This window comes from Xiphophorus couchianus, chromosome 9, assembly GCF_001444195.1.
Source record: "Xiphophorus couchianus chromosome 9, X_couchianus-1.0, whole genome shotgun sequence".
Classification (NCBI taxonomy): Eukaryota; Metazoa; Chordata; class Actinopteri; order Cyprinodontiformes; family Poeciliidae; genus Xiphophorus; species Xiphophorus couchianus.
In genome coordinates, this window is record NC_040236.1 from 6,277,798 (window position 1) to 6,296,399 (window position 18,602).

Sequence of the window (18,602 nt, forward strand, 5' to 3'; positions counted from 1 at the left end):
AGAGGAAAGCCGTTGTGGTAGATGTAGCAATACCAAGCGACTGCAACATCAGGAAAAAGGAGCACGAGAAACTAGAGAAATACCAGGGCCTCAGGGAGGAACTGGAGAGGGCCTGGAAGTTGAAGACCACAGTGGTGCCTGTGGTCATCGGGGCCATCGGGGCAGTCACCCCCAAACTGGACCAATGGCTACAACAGATCCCAGGAACAACATCAGACATCTCAGTCCAGAAATGTGCAGTCCTTGGCACAGCCAAGATACTGCGCAGAACCCTCAAGCTCCCAGGCCTCTGGTAGAGGACCCGAGCTCAGAGGATAAGAACCACCCGCGGTGGGTGAGAAGGGAATTTATATATATATATATACTGTATATATAGTGCCCTCTATACTAGAAAATTAGTACCACTGGAAAAAGTTAATCTGACTTTAAGCTTATACAAAGTCAATAAAGTGACAAATCTGAGATTAAAGTCATAATAGTTATTATATTTTCAGTGGCCCTATTGATCTTCCATATACACATCCTACAAATATGACTGATTTGTTAAATTGTCACTCCCCTGGACCCAGGAATGACAGCAGTACGGATGTAGTTAATTCTCCCCTCCATTTGGGGCGCTATGATAAACAGCCTTTCCGGACACACGCCTCTTAAAGCTCCCTCCCACTTGCTGGCTTCTGATTGGTTTGCGTCATAGGTTTACGGATGCTGAGGAGGCTCGCTGGTCCCCGGGCTGCTGCCAACAAGATCTCACCTTCGTTTGGTTCCAACGGTTGTATTTTTGGCGCAGTGAACCGTCAAGACTTGAGAAAGAAATGGCTCAGTGCTTCGACGCTGCAAAGGCGGACTCGTCGGCCAACGGAGAGGGTGTGAAGAAGAGGAATGTCGCTGTCGTAACCGGCATCACCGGTCAGGTAACAGCCTGCTGGTGCTTCTGGAGGCTCTCAGGCACTGAGTTGTCTATGAAAAATGGGTTAAAGTGAATTTTCCAGGAGGTCTCTGTATGCTTATGTTGGCATTCTCTTTGGAAAATCGTATTTCCGTGGTTGTGTGTCTGTTTGAGGCTCTCTGAGTAATATACTGCAGGGATATGCGTTTTAATGAAGTTTAGCTAGTTTTCGAATAACATCACTTCGCGTGTCACTTCAAAAAAGGCTGTGACGAAACAAGGAAATGATTATTATCAATGCACACAACTGCCGGTCCCATCCCATCCGGGATGGGAACAGGTTTACCGGCTTGGTTGTGGTGTGGAGGTGTGGTTGAAAGCAAACTCAAAATATATTCCAAAAGCAATACATAAGGCATATGCTTATGTGAAAATTAAAATTGTTCCTAAACCCCCAAAAGAAAACTAAAGTTCATTTTAGAAAGTGCTTTTTGTGTCTTCATTGCCATACTTTCATTGAAAAGCAGACTCTGTATTAACTCAGTAAAAAAAGGACTTAGTTGTCAGTCTTGTTGCAAACATTGAGATATATTTTCAATGTCTGAATCAGGATGCTGCATCTGCTTGTTCATGTGGAAGAGTTATAAATAGTTGTACAGGGATGGCTGGTTTTATATTTGATATAGTTGCTGCAGTGCATTTATGTCTTTCATTTGATTTTAGTTTTTGAACACACTTATATTTGGTTGATATGAACAAACAGCATGTTCAAGAAGCAAATACAGTCTGTTTATTCAAATTATTCACTGTGTTTAGAAGCAAGAACACTCCAGCCTGATATTGTGTTGTTCAGATTGCAGTCAAATAAAGACCTGACCCGTTGAGGCATGGACTCCACACTAGACCCCTGTAGATGTGATGCTGAATCAGGCTCCAGGTGTTTGCATTAGATTCTTAAAGTTCTGCAAGTTGTGTGGGGGGCATCTGCTGAAGTTGGTTACCTTCAAACAAACTGTGTGTTCTGATACTTTTTTGCAAGAACCAACAATTTTAGTAGCTTGCCTGATAGGTTCGGATAACATGCGGCGATTGGCCAATCTTGAAACTATAACATCACCTTAAGTATTTTCTAAGACTAAAAAATAAGTGACCGCTGCACTTTTGGAGATGTTTCTATAATACACAAATTAGGTAAAATTGTCTTGTGACTTAACTGCTAGTAGCAATTCAGAATAACCTCTCAATTTCCCATGTAAAAAGGAAATATTGAAATAGAAAAAAGCAAAATTTCAGAGTCAAATAGGAATCTATTCAAATAGGAATCTATTTGACTGAATAGGAATCTATTTGACTGTTGTGGGCCGTCTATTTTCTCCTAAATGATTTCATGCGGCCCCTGAAAACAATTTCTCTTTTGTGAACTCAGTTTCCAAATTCACTTGTAAATAAAATCACAAACATCTCGCAAATTTTACTCAAAATAACATTTGCTCAGTACAGCAAGCAGTTTAGAAGAAAGAGAGACTCGCGTCCCATTCCCTAAAGCTTTCTTCTTGCTCTATCAGAAAACAATCAAATCAGAAAAGTAGCAATTTGCAATTCTCCTCAATAATAACCTAATTGTTTGAGCCACTTTTTATGTTTTGGTTTCTCAACTTTGTTTATTTTCCATAAAATTGTGCACGGTTTGTTTAATATTAGGCATGTAGAAATAAAAAGGCATAGTTTTGAATATAATTTTTTTTAGAAGTTCTCTTTTGTGGTGATTTTAAACCTCATGGCAAAATGTTTACAAGGTCTTATTTCAAGGGGTATTTGTGTTAGTCTTTTGTTTGGGGCATAGGAAGCAGCTCAGTGTCAGATAACTGTTAGAGGTGTGGCCATTTCACCAAGCTTCCCCACCATGAAAAACTATACTTTTTCATTCATGATCATTCATCCATTTATACATTGATGCATTCATTCATGATACTCATTCATGCATAGATGCATCTATTCATGCCATTCTCAATATTATTGCAATATGAATGTGTCTACTCTAGCAGACTTTTATTTCAATATATGCTGTGTGGTACTGAAAGTGTCAATTCTTGTCTTTTCCTTGAAGCTAATGTATGATGAGTAGCTATCTTTTGTGCTACTGGATGGTCCTATTTTATACAGCCCTTTAATTAGGACTGGACAACATGTTTAGGGCTCTTTTCACATAAACCAAGTGAACATCCACTTTCAGTATTGTGCAATGGAATTGCTTACAGTTTAAAACCAATATTTATGTTGCATATCCTTAAAGTTAATAGTCATGGCATAATATATGTAATCATTTAAGACTGTACACCGATGACATAAAAAACATTGTCTTATTTTTTTTCTTTTTTAAAAGAAGTCAATACAACAACAAAATGCTAAATTTCATTTTAATTTATGATGGAGTAGTGTATTTTATTTCCCCATATTTGCAATGTAAAGTCAAAGTTCAGGTAAATCCATAAAAACGATTGGCATACTAACTGCAACACGTGGATTTAAAAGAAGCAATAATTAAATTAGGTTTAGTAATCCACATCATTTGGCCACTCGGGGGCAGCAGATTCAAATGTTCCTTCACAGAACTACTTTTTAATCATCTTTAATTTAAGCTGCTTCGGTAGATTTGTAATGGTCTGTATATTTTAAAACATTCAGATATTATCATTTTGAATTTATACAAATTTATATTGAAACATTTTTTTTTTATTAAGAGAAAAGTCTTCAATAAATTAAATAACACTTATACAAATGTTTGTAAATAGGGGAGACAGATTGACTATACTGGATTGAGGTGCTGCAGTTCGCAATCCGTTCATATCTACAGATGTGCATTATGTTACCTGAGTGACTTTTGTTCTTGATGTTTTTATACCTGGAGGCTGGAGTTTTGTCAATGTGGTTTCACTTAGTAAATGAAGAACTTGTTTTCACAATAAGCCTTACTCTGACGTGAGGCCAGGCTGCGTTCTATAAATATCCAGATCAAAACTGTGTCCGTTGAAAGAGTGGTCTTGTTTGTGTATATTTAAATTTCTTCATTTGGACTCAGTTCCTTTTATGTTAAATCTATTTGCAGAAAAAGTCATTTCAACGGGTGTTACAAAATAAACAGATCCAATTCATGTCCAACTTTTGACAGACTGGATCAGTCAACCACATAGTAACTAACAGTAGACAGGAAGATATTTTTTCAGCAGAAATAATGCTGCAGCAGAAACACAAATTGACAATCGTGTTGTTTTAATGTATTTTTATTGTGATGAGAGATATTTGAAGATAAAAGTGCTCAGTTCAGCCAACCTGTCAGGAGTCTTGGGCAAGAGCTGTTTAATCTCATTTCATCCAGTCATAACTTTAGACTTTCTTATGAAGTACTGTTTCAAACTAAGACTTTGTAGTAGACTGCAGGGCTACATGATATCAGGAAAATGTTATGATTGATTATAATTAACCCACGGTTTCCAATTATCACCTCAATATAATCATTTGCAATTTCAACATTACACAGATTAATATTGAGATGAAGATTTTGTCTCAATTTTTTTGCAAAGTTCAAGTGGACACACTGTCTCCCTAATTAAAACTGGAATCAGAATCACAGGAAAGTAGACTAAAAATGGTTCAATATGCCTCCCATTCTACTTTGAAACTCACAAGTAAACCTGCAGTTTGAAAGTGAATTGGTCTTCTCGGAAAATACGAAGATCTGAGGTTCTTTAACTAGATCTGTTGAGGGTGTTACAGCTAAGGAGAGGAGTTTAGCATAAAAGGAAACTTTAACTCTTGGTTCTTATCTGAACTCCTGCTGCAGAATCGCAAACGACTGGGTGTGCTTTCAGTTCAAACTGTGAGTAAATTTGTGGAGATTTTGTAACATTACTTTTTCACATTGTACGTAAATCATAAAGTAATGTTAGAATAACCTTATTGATCCAAGTTTAATGTCCACTTAACTTGATTTACTTAAAATTGAATGTTTTATAAACATTAGCCAAAACTGATTTATCTAAATAAGGCTTTTGATCAATCAGATTTCAAATTACGTTTTTCTACATTAATTTTGTTGTCAAAAAAGTGAAAAATTATGATCAAAGAAAACGCTAAGGCTAATTCAGTTTACATTGATGTTGAGGTCAGTTTTTAGAAGAGTTTTAGGGCCAGTCTCTGAGTAATTAGTTTTAAAAAGTTACAAGAATAAATTCATAATAATACCAAAATAAAGTCAGAGTACTACCAGAATAAAATAGTAATATTATAAGAACAAACTAGTAATTTTATGAGAAATCTTATCAGAACAAGCAGTCGTACCACAGCGTTAAACTGAGGAATGTTGAGGATCTTGTGTAGTTATTCTTTAGCATGTGTTTTGCAAATAAGGGAATACAATATCTTTTAACACATCAGCATGAAATTATTGTCAGTAGTAGAAAAACAAACAACTGTGTCCATTTAGAAGAAAAAAACACAGACTAGCCAGTCTGGTCACGTTAGATCTTGACAACTCTGTTGAAGTTTTTTTCTCATTAGAACGAGAAAAATTCATTTTTTCTTGTAATTTTTGTCTTTCCTCTGGTAACATTGTATCTTTATTCTGCTTATAGTATGATTATTTTGTCATATTATTATGACATTTTTCTCATAATTAAAAAAAAAAATCTCTTAGTGTAGCTCTAAAATCCACCCGTAAGCTTTAAAATAATAACCTTTTGTTCTTACAGCAAATCACAAGCGTTACGGTGAGTCAATGAGTTAGGGTTAGATTTTTTAAAGAATGTTTTCAAAAGACCAAATGATATTTATATATTGTATTAGTGTTTAATTCTTCACAATATTGCTCAAAAAGTGAATACAGAACACAACTGCCTGTCAAAATTTCTTATTTGCTTGTTAGAGCACCTGCATTTGAGCATGTGCTGTGTGTTGAAGCATCCACATGTCTGTGTGTAGCAGATGATGATCAGAGCAAATAGGCCTCAAGCTGTAGGAAATGCTATGGTCTGAAGCAGCAGCCGTCACTCTTAACGTTCCCAGAATGCGGCCCTTCAGAGGCGGCCATCGGAGCTCCTGGAAAGTCTCACGTTCCCGTGTTGAGCAGCACTTTTCCAAACCCCCATCTGCCCTCGCCCTCTTTAACAGACAAGAAGAATAACAGCATTAATTCATTTTTATTTTTCCCGTCATGGCATTACTGAGGTATACTGAGAGCTCATGCAAGAGGCATCTGGATACACCATCTCAGAAATCACACATTGGGCCCGCAGGAGTCACGGCGAATCCGTAAATCACCTCGCTAACTACTGTTCATAAATTCTAGGACAGCATGCTGCTCATTCGGAATATTTCTGAGCGTTGTCTCGGTGTGAAGTATTGGGGCCGAGATGGTGTGAGTTATAGGAGACCACCTGCGTGCCAAGCCGTAACAGCAGGGCCGTGCAGGGGGTTCTGGATGATACTTCAGGGTTACAGAAAGGACAGCTTCAAGCTCTCTGTGCGACAATAAAACTTTACTCTGCCTTTGAGCTGTTAAACATCTCTTTTCCACTCTGTCTGAGAAAACATCAATATGTTGAGTTTTGACCCCTCAAACTGTTTGATGTTACTCCTGTTCACCCTTCTGTCTTTGTTCCTATTTAATCCGCTCATTCCCTCCTCGCCTCCTTCCATTCGCTCCACCGTTAGCAACACAGGATAAATTCTGAGCAAGTGCCAGCAACAATAATCATAAAGCTAAGAATCCATGCGCACATCTCCTCTGTTGCTCATAATGGCTGCTGAAGGCTCCTTAAAGACTGATTCTTCCTCTGACAGAAGTCTGGCAGAGGACTTCTTAATGCAGGAGTAGATATGAGTTCAGCTGCAGTTGTAAAAATCTGAATTAGCTGCATGCTTGCCTTAGCTGCCTTAAGAGTGAAGTTTATCAACCAGCTTCTATGATAATTGGCACAACTATCTTTAAAATTACTTTATTTTCCCACCATCATAGAAAAACAACTCCTCTTTGATAGATTCAGTTGTTTTCTAAGCAGAAACATTTTAATGACGATTACATTTCAGATAAGGAAGAAGTGATTGGATTTTATATAAAAATGTTACATTCATTTTGCTACCAGATTAGATGTCTTGTACAAACTAGATTTATTGATTCATCAACAATATAAATGTAACCTAACAAAATGCTCTCTTCAGGGGGTTTTCCACCACAGGAAATTGCAGGCAGTTTTAAAGTTCCAAAGCATAATATTCTTGGCTGATCTCATGGTAGAAAGGCAACATGATATTCATAAGTATGTTTTCATAAGTCTAGAATTGTGTGAAAGTGAGAATGGCTGACTTTATTACATTGGAAGGAGCAATATGCTTTGGGGGAGCTCTCCCTGCTGCCATCGCACCACATTATTCCAAAAGGGAGAATTGCTTTAGCTCCAACTCTAGTTTATTTTTAGGACAGACTTCTTCTTGACTTAGTTTTCATTAGTTTACAGTTTGAAAAACATGTGACAAGGACTGTATAGGTGAACCGCCAGAAACTAAAACCCAGATTTAGCATTGAAGATATGCTAAATACTTGAATGACGTCATTATTCGTTTAAAGCAAATTTTCCTAAGTGGCTGTTAGAGACTTTGTAGTGGCATCCTGACTGATACTTCATGAGTGGATATTTACTTCTAGTGTAGAAATGTAGTGACTAAATGCTGTGCCTCTAAGAAGTATTCATTCCCTTGAACGTTTTACCATTTTTATTGCTTTAACAAATCAATCCAGATCAATAAATTTAGTCTTATTTGACAAAGAAAAATAAGAAAAACCTTTTAATATCAAAGTGAAAACTGATTTCTACAAAATAATTAATATTTGCAGACACAAATAAGTGATTGCATAAATATTCAGAATTTAGTAGATGCACCTTTGGCTGCAATCAGCACAAAGTCTGTGTGGACTGATCTCAGTCAGACTGCACATCTGGACGCTGTAATTTTCCTCCATTCTTCCCTTTGTAGCTGTTCAAGCTCTGTCACGTTGCGTGGTGGTCTGACGTGAAGAGCCCTTTTCAAGTTCTGACTAAATTTCTCTATCACGTTGAGATCTGGGCTTTGGGCAACTCCAGAATATCCACCTGTCATCTTCAAACCTTGCCTGTGTAGCTTTAGCTGCAGGGTTTCCCCCCAGTGTATTATAAACCTGGCAGCCCGCCATGCTTTACTAGCCCCCTGCCAGGCTAAGCCTTGCTTGTTTTTGTTTTTAGGAAGAAAAAAAAAAATCGCTTAATTTTTTTATTTATTAGTTTTGCAAGCGTCTCTGTTGCTCTGAGCGTTTCACTGGCAGATTTGTTCTTAACAAATATGTTTATAGAAGATAGGCTTATAATTGATGCATTTAAAGCCGGGAGTACGGACCAATCACACCGTTGGCACCTCTGCGCGTTGTCTTGCAGCAGCTGGATGTGGGAAGTTTACCTGCGTGCCTCCTTTCACTCAAAGGAGATGTGTGGATATTTACATCAACCCCCTATGAGGAATTATGTTTCTCTAGAGAACTAAATCTCCCATTTGTTGAGCATCTGCACAGTGCAGCGGATGTAACTCACCATGCAGGGCCGGTCCAAGGCTGTATGAGGCCTGGAGCAGAATTTAACTTAGAGGCCCCTTTTGGTGCTAAAACATCAGCACCTCTAACAGCTTCTGTGTTAGATTTAATCTGGGAGAGGGGTGGTAGTTTAATTGGCCAATCTAAAAGCAATAAGTTATAATTGCAGTTTATTAATTTGTATTTGTGAACAAACAGAGCTCAAACTCAAAGATTAAGCTCACAGCATCAGATTGTTGCTGTGGTAACAAAACAATCTAACTATGAATATTGTTCTTTGAACTTTTACATGGTAAACTTGCCAGCTCCATAAAATGTTACATTTAAATGTTAAACAACTTAAAATATTTTAATTTATGTATGCTGAAACCATTAAATCAAATTTAGCAGCATTGATAATCTCAATAAACAATGTTACATTTATGTAACTGTGGTCTGTGTTAAAATATTAATATTTATAGGGCATCTGGGGGCTTTATGGAGCTGCTGACTTAAATTGGATTAAACAGAAGTGCAAATAATTAATATTAATTTTAATTGTATTCTTTGATTTGTTGTTTTTAAGAATAGTTGTGGGTTTAAATAGCGTTTACTGGCAATGTCTTCCAGTAACATTACCCAGTAATATTTTTACGTTTCCTGTCTACTCAACATCTTTTAATACAAAACCCCGGTGGATCGCCTCGACGTCCCGACCACCAGGCTTAGCAAGTTTTCTGGGGGAAACCCTGAGCTGGATGCTTAAGCTTGTTGTCTTGGTGAAAAATAAGTGTTTTCCAAAACCTTTGTTCTCTGGGAAAAAAAATGTCCTCCAGGAATTTCCATATTTTGTATTTATTTTATCTTCAGCTTTAAGTTCAGTCCATTTGTGCTGTTTGTTTAGGTTTTTTGCCCCTAAAATTTTAGTCTGCGTTATGACCACATCTTATCTGTCCAAAGGACATTCTTTGAAGTTTTAAAGTTAACTTAGAAGCAATGTTAGCCCCTTCTCTTGGCATGACTTTAACCAGTTCTACCCTGTCCACTCAGCGAGATTTGTGTCCATTAGCACTTCCTGCACCATTATTCCCCTTTTCTTAACGACTTCAGGGGTAGCACAAACCGTGCCAAGAAGTGTAGTGTGCAGAATGACAAAAGTTTACTATAATTACTGATTCAAATTAGATGCTCTGCTAGTTTTTATGAGAATAAAAAAAAGAAATGATTTTAGCATGTCAGCTTTGTTACTGGTCACATGGTTCATACTTGAGATATATTCCTGGATTACATGTTTGATTTTACCTTCAAAATTAGAATTTTTGAAGGCTCATCTAATCAAGTTTGTAAGGTTACCTTAAGATGTTGGTATAAGAAGCAATGATCTTGCTGATTGATCAAACAAGAACAGCTGCTAAAGCTCAAAATGATTTCAATTTCTTAACTGGTAATTGACATATTTGTTTGAAATGAATATCTCTTCCTTCAGTCATTTTTATTCTTGATTTGCAATGACCTATGCTGTCACCTTGCTTGTTCAGACTGATGGACATTATAGGGACCAAAGCCTGGTGATAATGGAACAGTGTTTTGGGATGTAGGGCTAGGGAACAGACTAAGCTTAGGTTAATTATTAGGGCTAGTTTTGGTGTTGGTCACAGAAGGAATTTCTAACGTCAGTGGAAGTTGGTATAATGTCCTAGTAAGGTTAGAAATCCAAACCGGTGTGTGTTAAGGTCTGTGATTGCAGCGTCATTATGCTGTATCAGACGTAATTACAGGCTGCTGCCGTGTGTGCCAGCTTCTGCCTGCGGTCTAAAGAAAACACATTAAAGTGATTCATTTGCAGTCTGCACACAATGATGGATTAAAGCACGCCTGGCTCCTGTGTTTACATAGATGTATGCCTCATGGCTGCAGACACTTTCAGAGTTTCTTGCATATTGGACATAGTTTGGAGTGTTTTATGCTGGCTCCTTGGACAGGTGGCTTGATTGTGAATCAGACGCCACACAGAGGGGAGTGTATTAAAAATTATATTTTCCCAATTTTGCTTTTATACCAGGAGAGGGCAGCCAACTCTCACATTATTTCTTTAATCATCTCTGCTTTATTCATAAATATACATCTCTCATGTCTAAATCAGCCTGGTTTTTGTTCCTTCATAAAATTAAAATGTAATTTATAGTTTTGGTTTTGAAGTTTTATCTAGACTCGTGGAAATGTGAATGTCTGTTTTATATATTTTACCAAATTGCTAACTTATTAATAAAACATTAATAAAAATAATCATAGAGGACAGATTTTTTTTACAACTTTGGTTGGTAAAATAAAAATATATGCTCACAATCCTCACTTGCTTAATTATTTTTTCACACTTTATCTCTGCTTATTCTTACTTGTCTAGATTTGATTTGTTTAGTAAAAAAAAAAAAACTTGATCTGCATTTCCTGCAGGCAATATCTTTTTAATGCCTTCATGAGTTTTATACTTAGTTTCCAATAAGACTACTGTATGAATCATTTGAACCACTGAAGGTCTTCTTCAATCACTTGACCAGACTTTTATTTGTAGAGCAAGGTTATCATTTTGTCACATTCCTAAATGAACTTTTGGTGAGTTTGTGGTGTGGCTGCTGGTCTGACAGGTGACTGCATTACGTATTTGTGTGTATGTCTGCCTCTGTGGCTTCCAGCACACAGCTCCCCAAAACAGGAAACAAGGAGGTGAAGCCAGGGTTTATGGGATAATGTGGCCTCAAAGGAGCTTCTTGTTTAGAGGCAGAGCTGAAGCACTTTAAGCTTGTCTTTTTTCCCGTTTTGTACTTGCATGGAACGTTTTGACCCTGGCACAAGGACAGGAAAACATGACACCAGCTGGAGCTTTGAACGCTACTTGGATGGATGAGAGGGTGCCAGTGCTTAGAGTATCACCCTTGCTTTATGCAGAAACAGCTTTGGCATCCGTGCCAACCAACTTTCATGCTGCTCAACCTGCAGATCCCGGGAACAATCCTGAAAAGACAACATAAGAATGTAAAACTGAAGGCAGGAACTAAAATCTATTTTAATTACGCACCAATCCTCACAGTATTTGTTCTTAAAGTCATTCGTTTCTCTCGCACCACAAAGGATTGTGCCTTGGGGAAATGAAAAATATCTTGCTTTTTTGTTTTATTTTTCTTCAGTTGCTGAAGAAAGTGATCATTAAAAGCATTTGCATATGATTTGCAAAATGTTTTTGCCACACAGCAAGTACATGAAGAGTTCTCTGTCTTTTTAGACAAATTTAGTGTGGACTCTTCTGTTTGTATCCAGAAGGAAAAGATATACAACAAAGTTGATTATCCTTTAGGTATACATGCCTGAGAAGTTTTACAGCCACAAAACACTTCTAAAACATGAAGTGCTTTAGAATATTTTGTATATTTTGATCATGCTTTGAATCTAGTCAAATTCAGACTAGAAACATTGCTCTTCATGACAACGAGGTCAGTTTCTTCAATTTAATTTGTTTGACAACAATAGCACATTGTATTATTTGGACATCCAAAATAAATAAGTTTGTGAGTTCATGTCTACAACTTTTTAATGTTGTTGGCTTTCTGTATCACCGATAATCAGTTTTTTGTTTTTTTTGTCATTGCTACCGGCTATTTCTTTTTCTTTTTTCTTTTTCAAACACTCAAGTTGTTTACTTTATGTGTTTCAGTGAGTTTAAATCACCTCGTCATCTGAAAACTCGATCGCTTGGTAGATCTCAGGGAAACTTAATTTTAGTCATTTCAAAACAGGAGCTCATATAACCCAAAATATGTTGATGCTTGTCAGAGCTCAGAGCAGATTGTTTTGATCTCTCACTTCAGACTTGGACAAGAAGAGAAGCACAGGGCTGTTTTGTGAACCACTGTATGCATATGTGTGTGTTTGTAGTTTATGAAGGCTACCAATAGATGAATGCTATGACTTCTTAGAGTCTTTCATAGAGTGCAATTGGAAAGTTTGAGCAGGAAAGAAAATGTGGCAAGCAAATTAGACCTTGTTGACAGTGCTTGCTCACACATGGGTTAGCCAAGAGTTCCAGATTCATGCGGATGTTGCATCTGATCCCATGACTCTCATGATACTGCTGGGCTGTGTCATACAGCTTTCCTAAGGGTTGTTTCCAACATCACTAAAGATGTCATTGTATTTTATTGACCTTTAAATTATTTGATTTCTAAGTATGTGGAAAAAACAACTGAGTTATGAATTAATTTATGGTCATTTTTTTCCCCAAGTACTACGATCCTTTCTGGGCAACATTATGCCACTAAATCTGGCTATCGTGTTTCATAATCATCAATAATTTCATGCATCAACCTAAAAGTAAAAAAATATGTTTTTAATTTCCGACTACTCTAGAAAACTGAAAACTGTACTATGATCATTTTCTTTTTAATTTTTGCTTATATTTTAAGGGTTTTTATTACTTTTCATCAAATGAGCACGCCTGGCATTCAGTAAATAATCTTAGTTAGCAAATAGTACATTAAGTATTAAAGTACCTAATCATATTGAAAACTTGCTTCACACAAAGAAATGATTTTGGGTATTCATTTATCTTTCTATTGTGGTTCATGTTTCTGTGAGTTATTAGTTTCTTTCATGCAGTTATATGGTTAACATGAAGACATGATCGCCCATTGGCCATTCAAGGGTGAATTGTTGTGTTGTGATATGCTTTGCATTTATGGTATTTACTTACTTGTTTACATGGTCAGAGTAATGTACATATCTTACAAATTCTGTGTATGTTTCTGAAGGTATGTTGTTTCTAAGCTTATTGTCCTCTTTCAGTCTACCTGAAGTTTATACTGCATTGGTGACACAAGCCATTTTGTTATGCTGATGAATTGTATCAGTAAAGATGGCTGTAGTGTGCACTGTTCCTACTTTTCAGAGTCATACTTATTGTATTTGTGACTTGTTGAGCAATACAATACTTTAAAGTTTTCTGTTGCAAATGAAAGATAGATCAGCAAGTAATCCAAATGGAACAGTGTGGCTTCTTCTAGTTGTATGCATTATTCCTAAGTCTTGTCTTTCTTTTCAGGATGGTTCCTACCTGGCTGAGTTCCTACTTGCTAAAGGCTATGAGGTGAGAGAGACAGGTCACACACTGCAACCTTAAAAAGAAACAGATCTTTTTTCTTCAGACGCTCAGACGTCCTCACAGACGCATAAGAAATAAATGTCGATAGTCATGAAGGCCAACATCCACACAGCAACATTCCCTCGATAAGCAGCATCCAGCCACCTCTGTGGGAACTCCAGGGGGAATGATGATTTGACAGCTCTTACAGACACTGGTTCTCTCACACCTCGCCCTGATAAGACCCTCCTGTTGGATGAGCTCTTTCACCCCTGACTGTGGTGCTTACCCAAGGGTCCCACTAATTCTCAGGAAATTGTTGCTATCATACAGCATTAAGAATGAGGTCATCAACTTTCATCTGACGCTTGTTGTATTTTTAGGGGTCTTGCAGCAGTGCCGACAAACAAATATTTGCCACTAACAGATTTCTTAAGGAATCTTTTGCCTTTTTGGTCCCAAACAACTTATGACATCAGGTACAGATAACCTGAGGAAAAATAATGAGGTCAGACTACTTACAGAACTGTAGAAAACTCTGAGATGGAACTCTGACAACACAAAGAAGACTTAAATAAAAGAAACAAAATGGGGTACAAAGTTATTTTTAAGGTTACTGGACTTTAACAACCTAAAGTAATAGTCATTATTTATAAAAAGTTAAAACATGAACAAGGTGGAACTTTCCAAGAACTGACTGGCCTCCCAAAATTACACCAACAATACATCAATGACCCATTCGGGAGGTTTACCGAAGAAGCCATAACATCTGAACTACTGCTTGTACACCAGCATGTGCTCCTCTGAAATGGTAAAAATAAAATCCAAATCTGATTGAGCAGCTATTGGCTTGATTGACCAAGTCACTCATGTTCATGCTTACAAAAGGCACCGATGCGTCTGAATGAAGACAATTTTATTAAAGAAGGACAATACCAAATGGCAGTTGTTGCCATCCTGAATGGCACATCTAGAGTGGTACTGCTGGTTTTAGGGGCAATGACTTTTCATATCAGGCTGCCTAGTTTCAGAAAGCCTTTTTACTAAAAGAATTTTTTGGCACTAGTGGTTGTTATGTAACGGTAATCTGACAGGAAGGGGGCAGAGAAAAGGGAGTAAAATGCAGCAAAGGAGCCGAGGTTAGGAGTCGTATTTGGGACGTCCGCGTCTGATTTTGGAACCTCCGAATACACGGCACCCGCTCTAACCACTGCACCATGTGACGCCCCCACAAAGCTTTTTTAAGTTTGCGAGGGTGGCCATTTCTAATAATGGTCATCAGTGTTCCATGTGTTCTCTGTTTATTATTTCATGGCTCTCACTGTGGTTTACTGAAGTTCCAAAGCCTTAGAAATGACTTTTTAACCCATTGTTTCATCATCTTTACCTCCTTGAGATTTTTTAGCGTACTTCATGTTAGTAGGTTATTTCAAAGTGATGTGTTGATGCTACTAGTCTGGAAGTAACCAGGCTAGTATTTGTTAAGAAGACAGAATGGCTTGCAAATCATTTCGAATTTGATAAATGAAAGCATACTAGTACTGAAATTTGTTTCATAAGAAACATTTAGATGTAACACAAAAAGGCAAAAAATTATATATAAATGTGTGTTATGAAGAGCAAAAACTAGATAAGTTGCATAAAGACTATAACTTGATTAAAGAAACACTGACCTTCATCTTAATCTGCTTTTATTGCTCCATCTGCTGCCCAGCTCAGGGACAGCAGGCAGGAAGTGGATGAGCTCCAGCTTGAGGTGGTTGACTGATAAGGCGGTGTGGAGGGGGAAAGGGTGGCAATAAAGAGGAGTGCAGAGGCATGCAGGAAGAGCACAGTGAATAAAGGAAGTGAGGTCGGGCCACAGTGTCCTCCCACTAATGGACTCCCATTGGAACAGGTCCTGTTATCTTCCCTGAGCAGACCTTCCTCATAAAACCCCTATTGAATGTGGAGGAAAGATCACAGATCAGACGGCAACAACTAAACACCGAGCTGAAGTAATATCAGTATTTTGTAATGTAAAGTATTTACTGTTTCAGAAAACTTTTAGAAATAAAAGCTAAGCTGAATGAAGCAAAGTAAACAAGCTTATTCTATTTCTCAGCTTTTCATACTCGTGTGACATTTTTATTTAAAAAGCAAGCAAGATGTCTGGCTTTATAGAAACAGATCTTATTTAGGAGAGCAGTTAAAAGAAATGATGATTCTTACCAAGTTTTGGACCAAAGTTTCCAAACAGAAGAAGGAATCTGTTTCTTCATTACAGGGCAGGCTGACAGTGGTTGTGCCAAACTTTCTTTCTTAGGTAACTAGCACCAAAATTAGGTGCAGCCACATTTTTGACAGCATCATAAGTAACGTTCTGGCTTTTAGAGTTTTTTAAAACTACTTTCTACATAGGCACTATTGATTTGTAAATGATTAAATAAGTATAAATTTAAATTTAAGGTTCTTTATTTGAAACAAAATTGTACAAGATGGATTACTTACTAGATAAGTGTCAAAAGTGCTTCAATGACCTAAAATTTAAAGTTTAAAGGCTCTGAAGACAAATAAAATGACAAAATAAAAGAAAATATGAACTATAAGATGTCTTTAGGGATAAACAAGCCCAGAAGAAAGACTCTAAGATTAAGAAATGGTAACACCTGAAAAGGTTGAATGGTCTCATATTTTCTGTGGTTTAAATTTACGGCCAAGTATTATTTTGTATGTTTTATACTTTTTACTTTGCCAGAATAACTTGTATAAAATGAAGAAATTGATTTAGTAGTTGTGTCTTAGATCACATAATTAAGTCAGTTCATAGATATTAATTCATGAAAAAATTGTGAAGAAAATATGTAACTCGGTGGGGAATGTAACTGTGTAAATAATAATAAAAAATTAAAAAAAATACTCCTTATGAATAAGCCCACCAAATCTTTGCAGTTTCAGTCTTATCTGTTCTCTTTTTCCTCAGGTTCATGGTATTTTGCGGCGTTCCAGCTCCTTCAACACAGGTCGGATCGAGCATCTTTACCAAAACCCACAGACACATACGGAGGGCAGTAAGTGTTTTGTTGACAACGTCTGCACTATTGGTCCCAGTCGTAAACCAATTAGCACCAATTTGTGAACAACTGTTAAACACAAAAGGCTTATTTTTTTATATACAAGCTTCAACAAAATTTATCTTTACCTCCATTTGAATGTATGCTTTATCCACACATAAAAATCATTTTAGTAATTCTTTCAGCAAAAATGTTTTAAAATGATTGTTTTTGTGAAATTAGACTGACCAGCAAGTCATCTTTTCTGATTATGGTCATTTTCTGATCTATTTAAAACAGCACCGGAGGGTTTTACTCTTTATTTTTAAATGATTCTAAGATATTAATTAAGATAAATTTATAAAATATTCAAAATAGCATGTCTCCCATGCACCTTTTGATGAAAAAAACCATGTATGCTACTTTTTTTAAGACATGAAGCTACATTATGGTGACCTGACTGACAGCACCTGTCTGGTGAAAATTATCAATGAGGTGAAGCCAACAGAAATCTACAACCTGGGTGCTCAGAGCCATGTCAAGGTAGCGTAATCTTAGAACCATACCTCCTGTCATCTCATTGACTTTATACAGAAGTAAAATGCCTGGTATTTTCATTATGGCACTATAATCCCTGTAATGTCATTTGTGTGTTTAGAAAAGCGAATATAGGAACAAACGGTTGATGAGATATCACTGATGATGGGATTTGGAAAAATACTTTTCTCAAAGTCAATTTGGAAAGATGAAGGTGTTCCAGAAAATTTAAAACATGTTTTGGTAAAACTTGAACTGACATTGTGCTGTTGATGGATTGGTTTGCTAATCAACCCACTGCATTTATGCTGCATTTCAAGCGAAATGTGACATAAATTGTACTTTAGTCATACCACCAAAATACTTAAGAAAAAGGTGAGAGAATTTTTTCCAGATGTTTTTTTTTTTTTTTCAAATACAGAGATTTACATTATAAAAAAACATTTCTTCTCTGGGGAGCTAACGTCTGAAATGCAAAAAGCCTTTGAAGGCTGGTGGGACAGGAAGTAAAATGTTCTCGAATGGGTCAGTCTGTATAACAGTATTGTCTTTGTCTGTAAGCCTCACAGGGATCCCAGACGATCCGGCTGAACCGCCTCTGTCCCCTAGTGATCTAATTCACAGTCTCCACACAAAACTGATCTTCATTCATCTTTTTGGAGCAGCCAGGAGCTGACTCAGACCATTCATAAAAAGCAAAGAGCCATTTCTCGTAATGTAAGCTTGAAACTTTGAGTAATAGCTGTTCTTTATTTAAGATTCATCCTGAGTCTAAATTTAGACATTGAATTTTGTAAACCACAGTATAACTGGAAGAGCCCAGTCAGCTGGCAAATAGCTAAGTTGTGGTATCGTTCCTCTTTCTTGGTTTGGGGTTACAAAAAATAATGACCTGTTAAAAAAATAAATACAAACTACTGCTTGCTCTGACATTTCCCTTTCTTTCTGCTGTCTCTCATATAAGCTAATTCTAACATATGTTACAATGCTTGAGTTTTAGCTGATTGTTTGATGATGTCAGTAGTTTTCTTCTGACTACAGTATATTTATATTGACGACCTTAGATGATAGCTTTGACTTGAAGGCAGAAGTCTGTTTAATAACTGATTGGAAGCGACTATCATTGAAAAATGGTTACATAATCTCTATATTCTCTTTTCCCAGAGAGATTTTGAATCAGACTTTTTTATACTAAATTATATCAGTGATAAGGTACAGACGATTTAAATAATATAAATTTATTTCCTAGCATTATAATAGTTTTAATGTCCCATACATTTTGATATAAGGCAGTACAACATTGTAGCAGGGATTTCTGGTCGCAGGACTGAAAGCTGATTTATTTTTATTTCACAAACTTAAATGCTACATGTCAGTCAGTTGTTTTCCAACTCCATTTGGGTCTAATCCCCAAAATTA

The 18,602-nt window shown here is 36.8% G+C and overlaps 1 protein-coding gene across 1 annotated transcript in view; it reads left to right on the forward strand.

Moving 5' to 3' along the window:
* Positions 1-696: 696 nt before the first annotated feature.
* gmds (GDP-mannose 4,6-dehydratase) overlaps positions 697-18,602 on the forward strand; it is a 173,006-nt gene continuing 155,100 nt past the window's right edge. The window contains exons 1-4 of the mRNA XM_028028512.1: positions 697-914; positions 13,576-13,620; positions 16,577-16,664; positions 17,080-17,189. Of these exons, the coding sequence (XP_027884313.1) occupies positions 816-914; positions 13,576-13,620; positions 16,577-16,664; positions 17,080-17,189 (342 nt within the window). The 5' untranslated portion in view covers positions 697-815. The remainder of the gene's footprint in view (positions 915-13,575; positions 13,621-16,576; positions 16,665-17,079; positions 17,190-18,602) is intronic.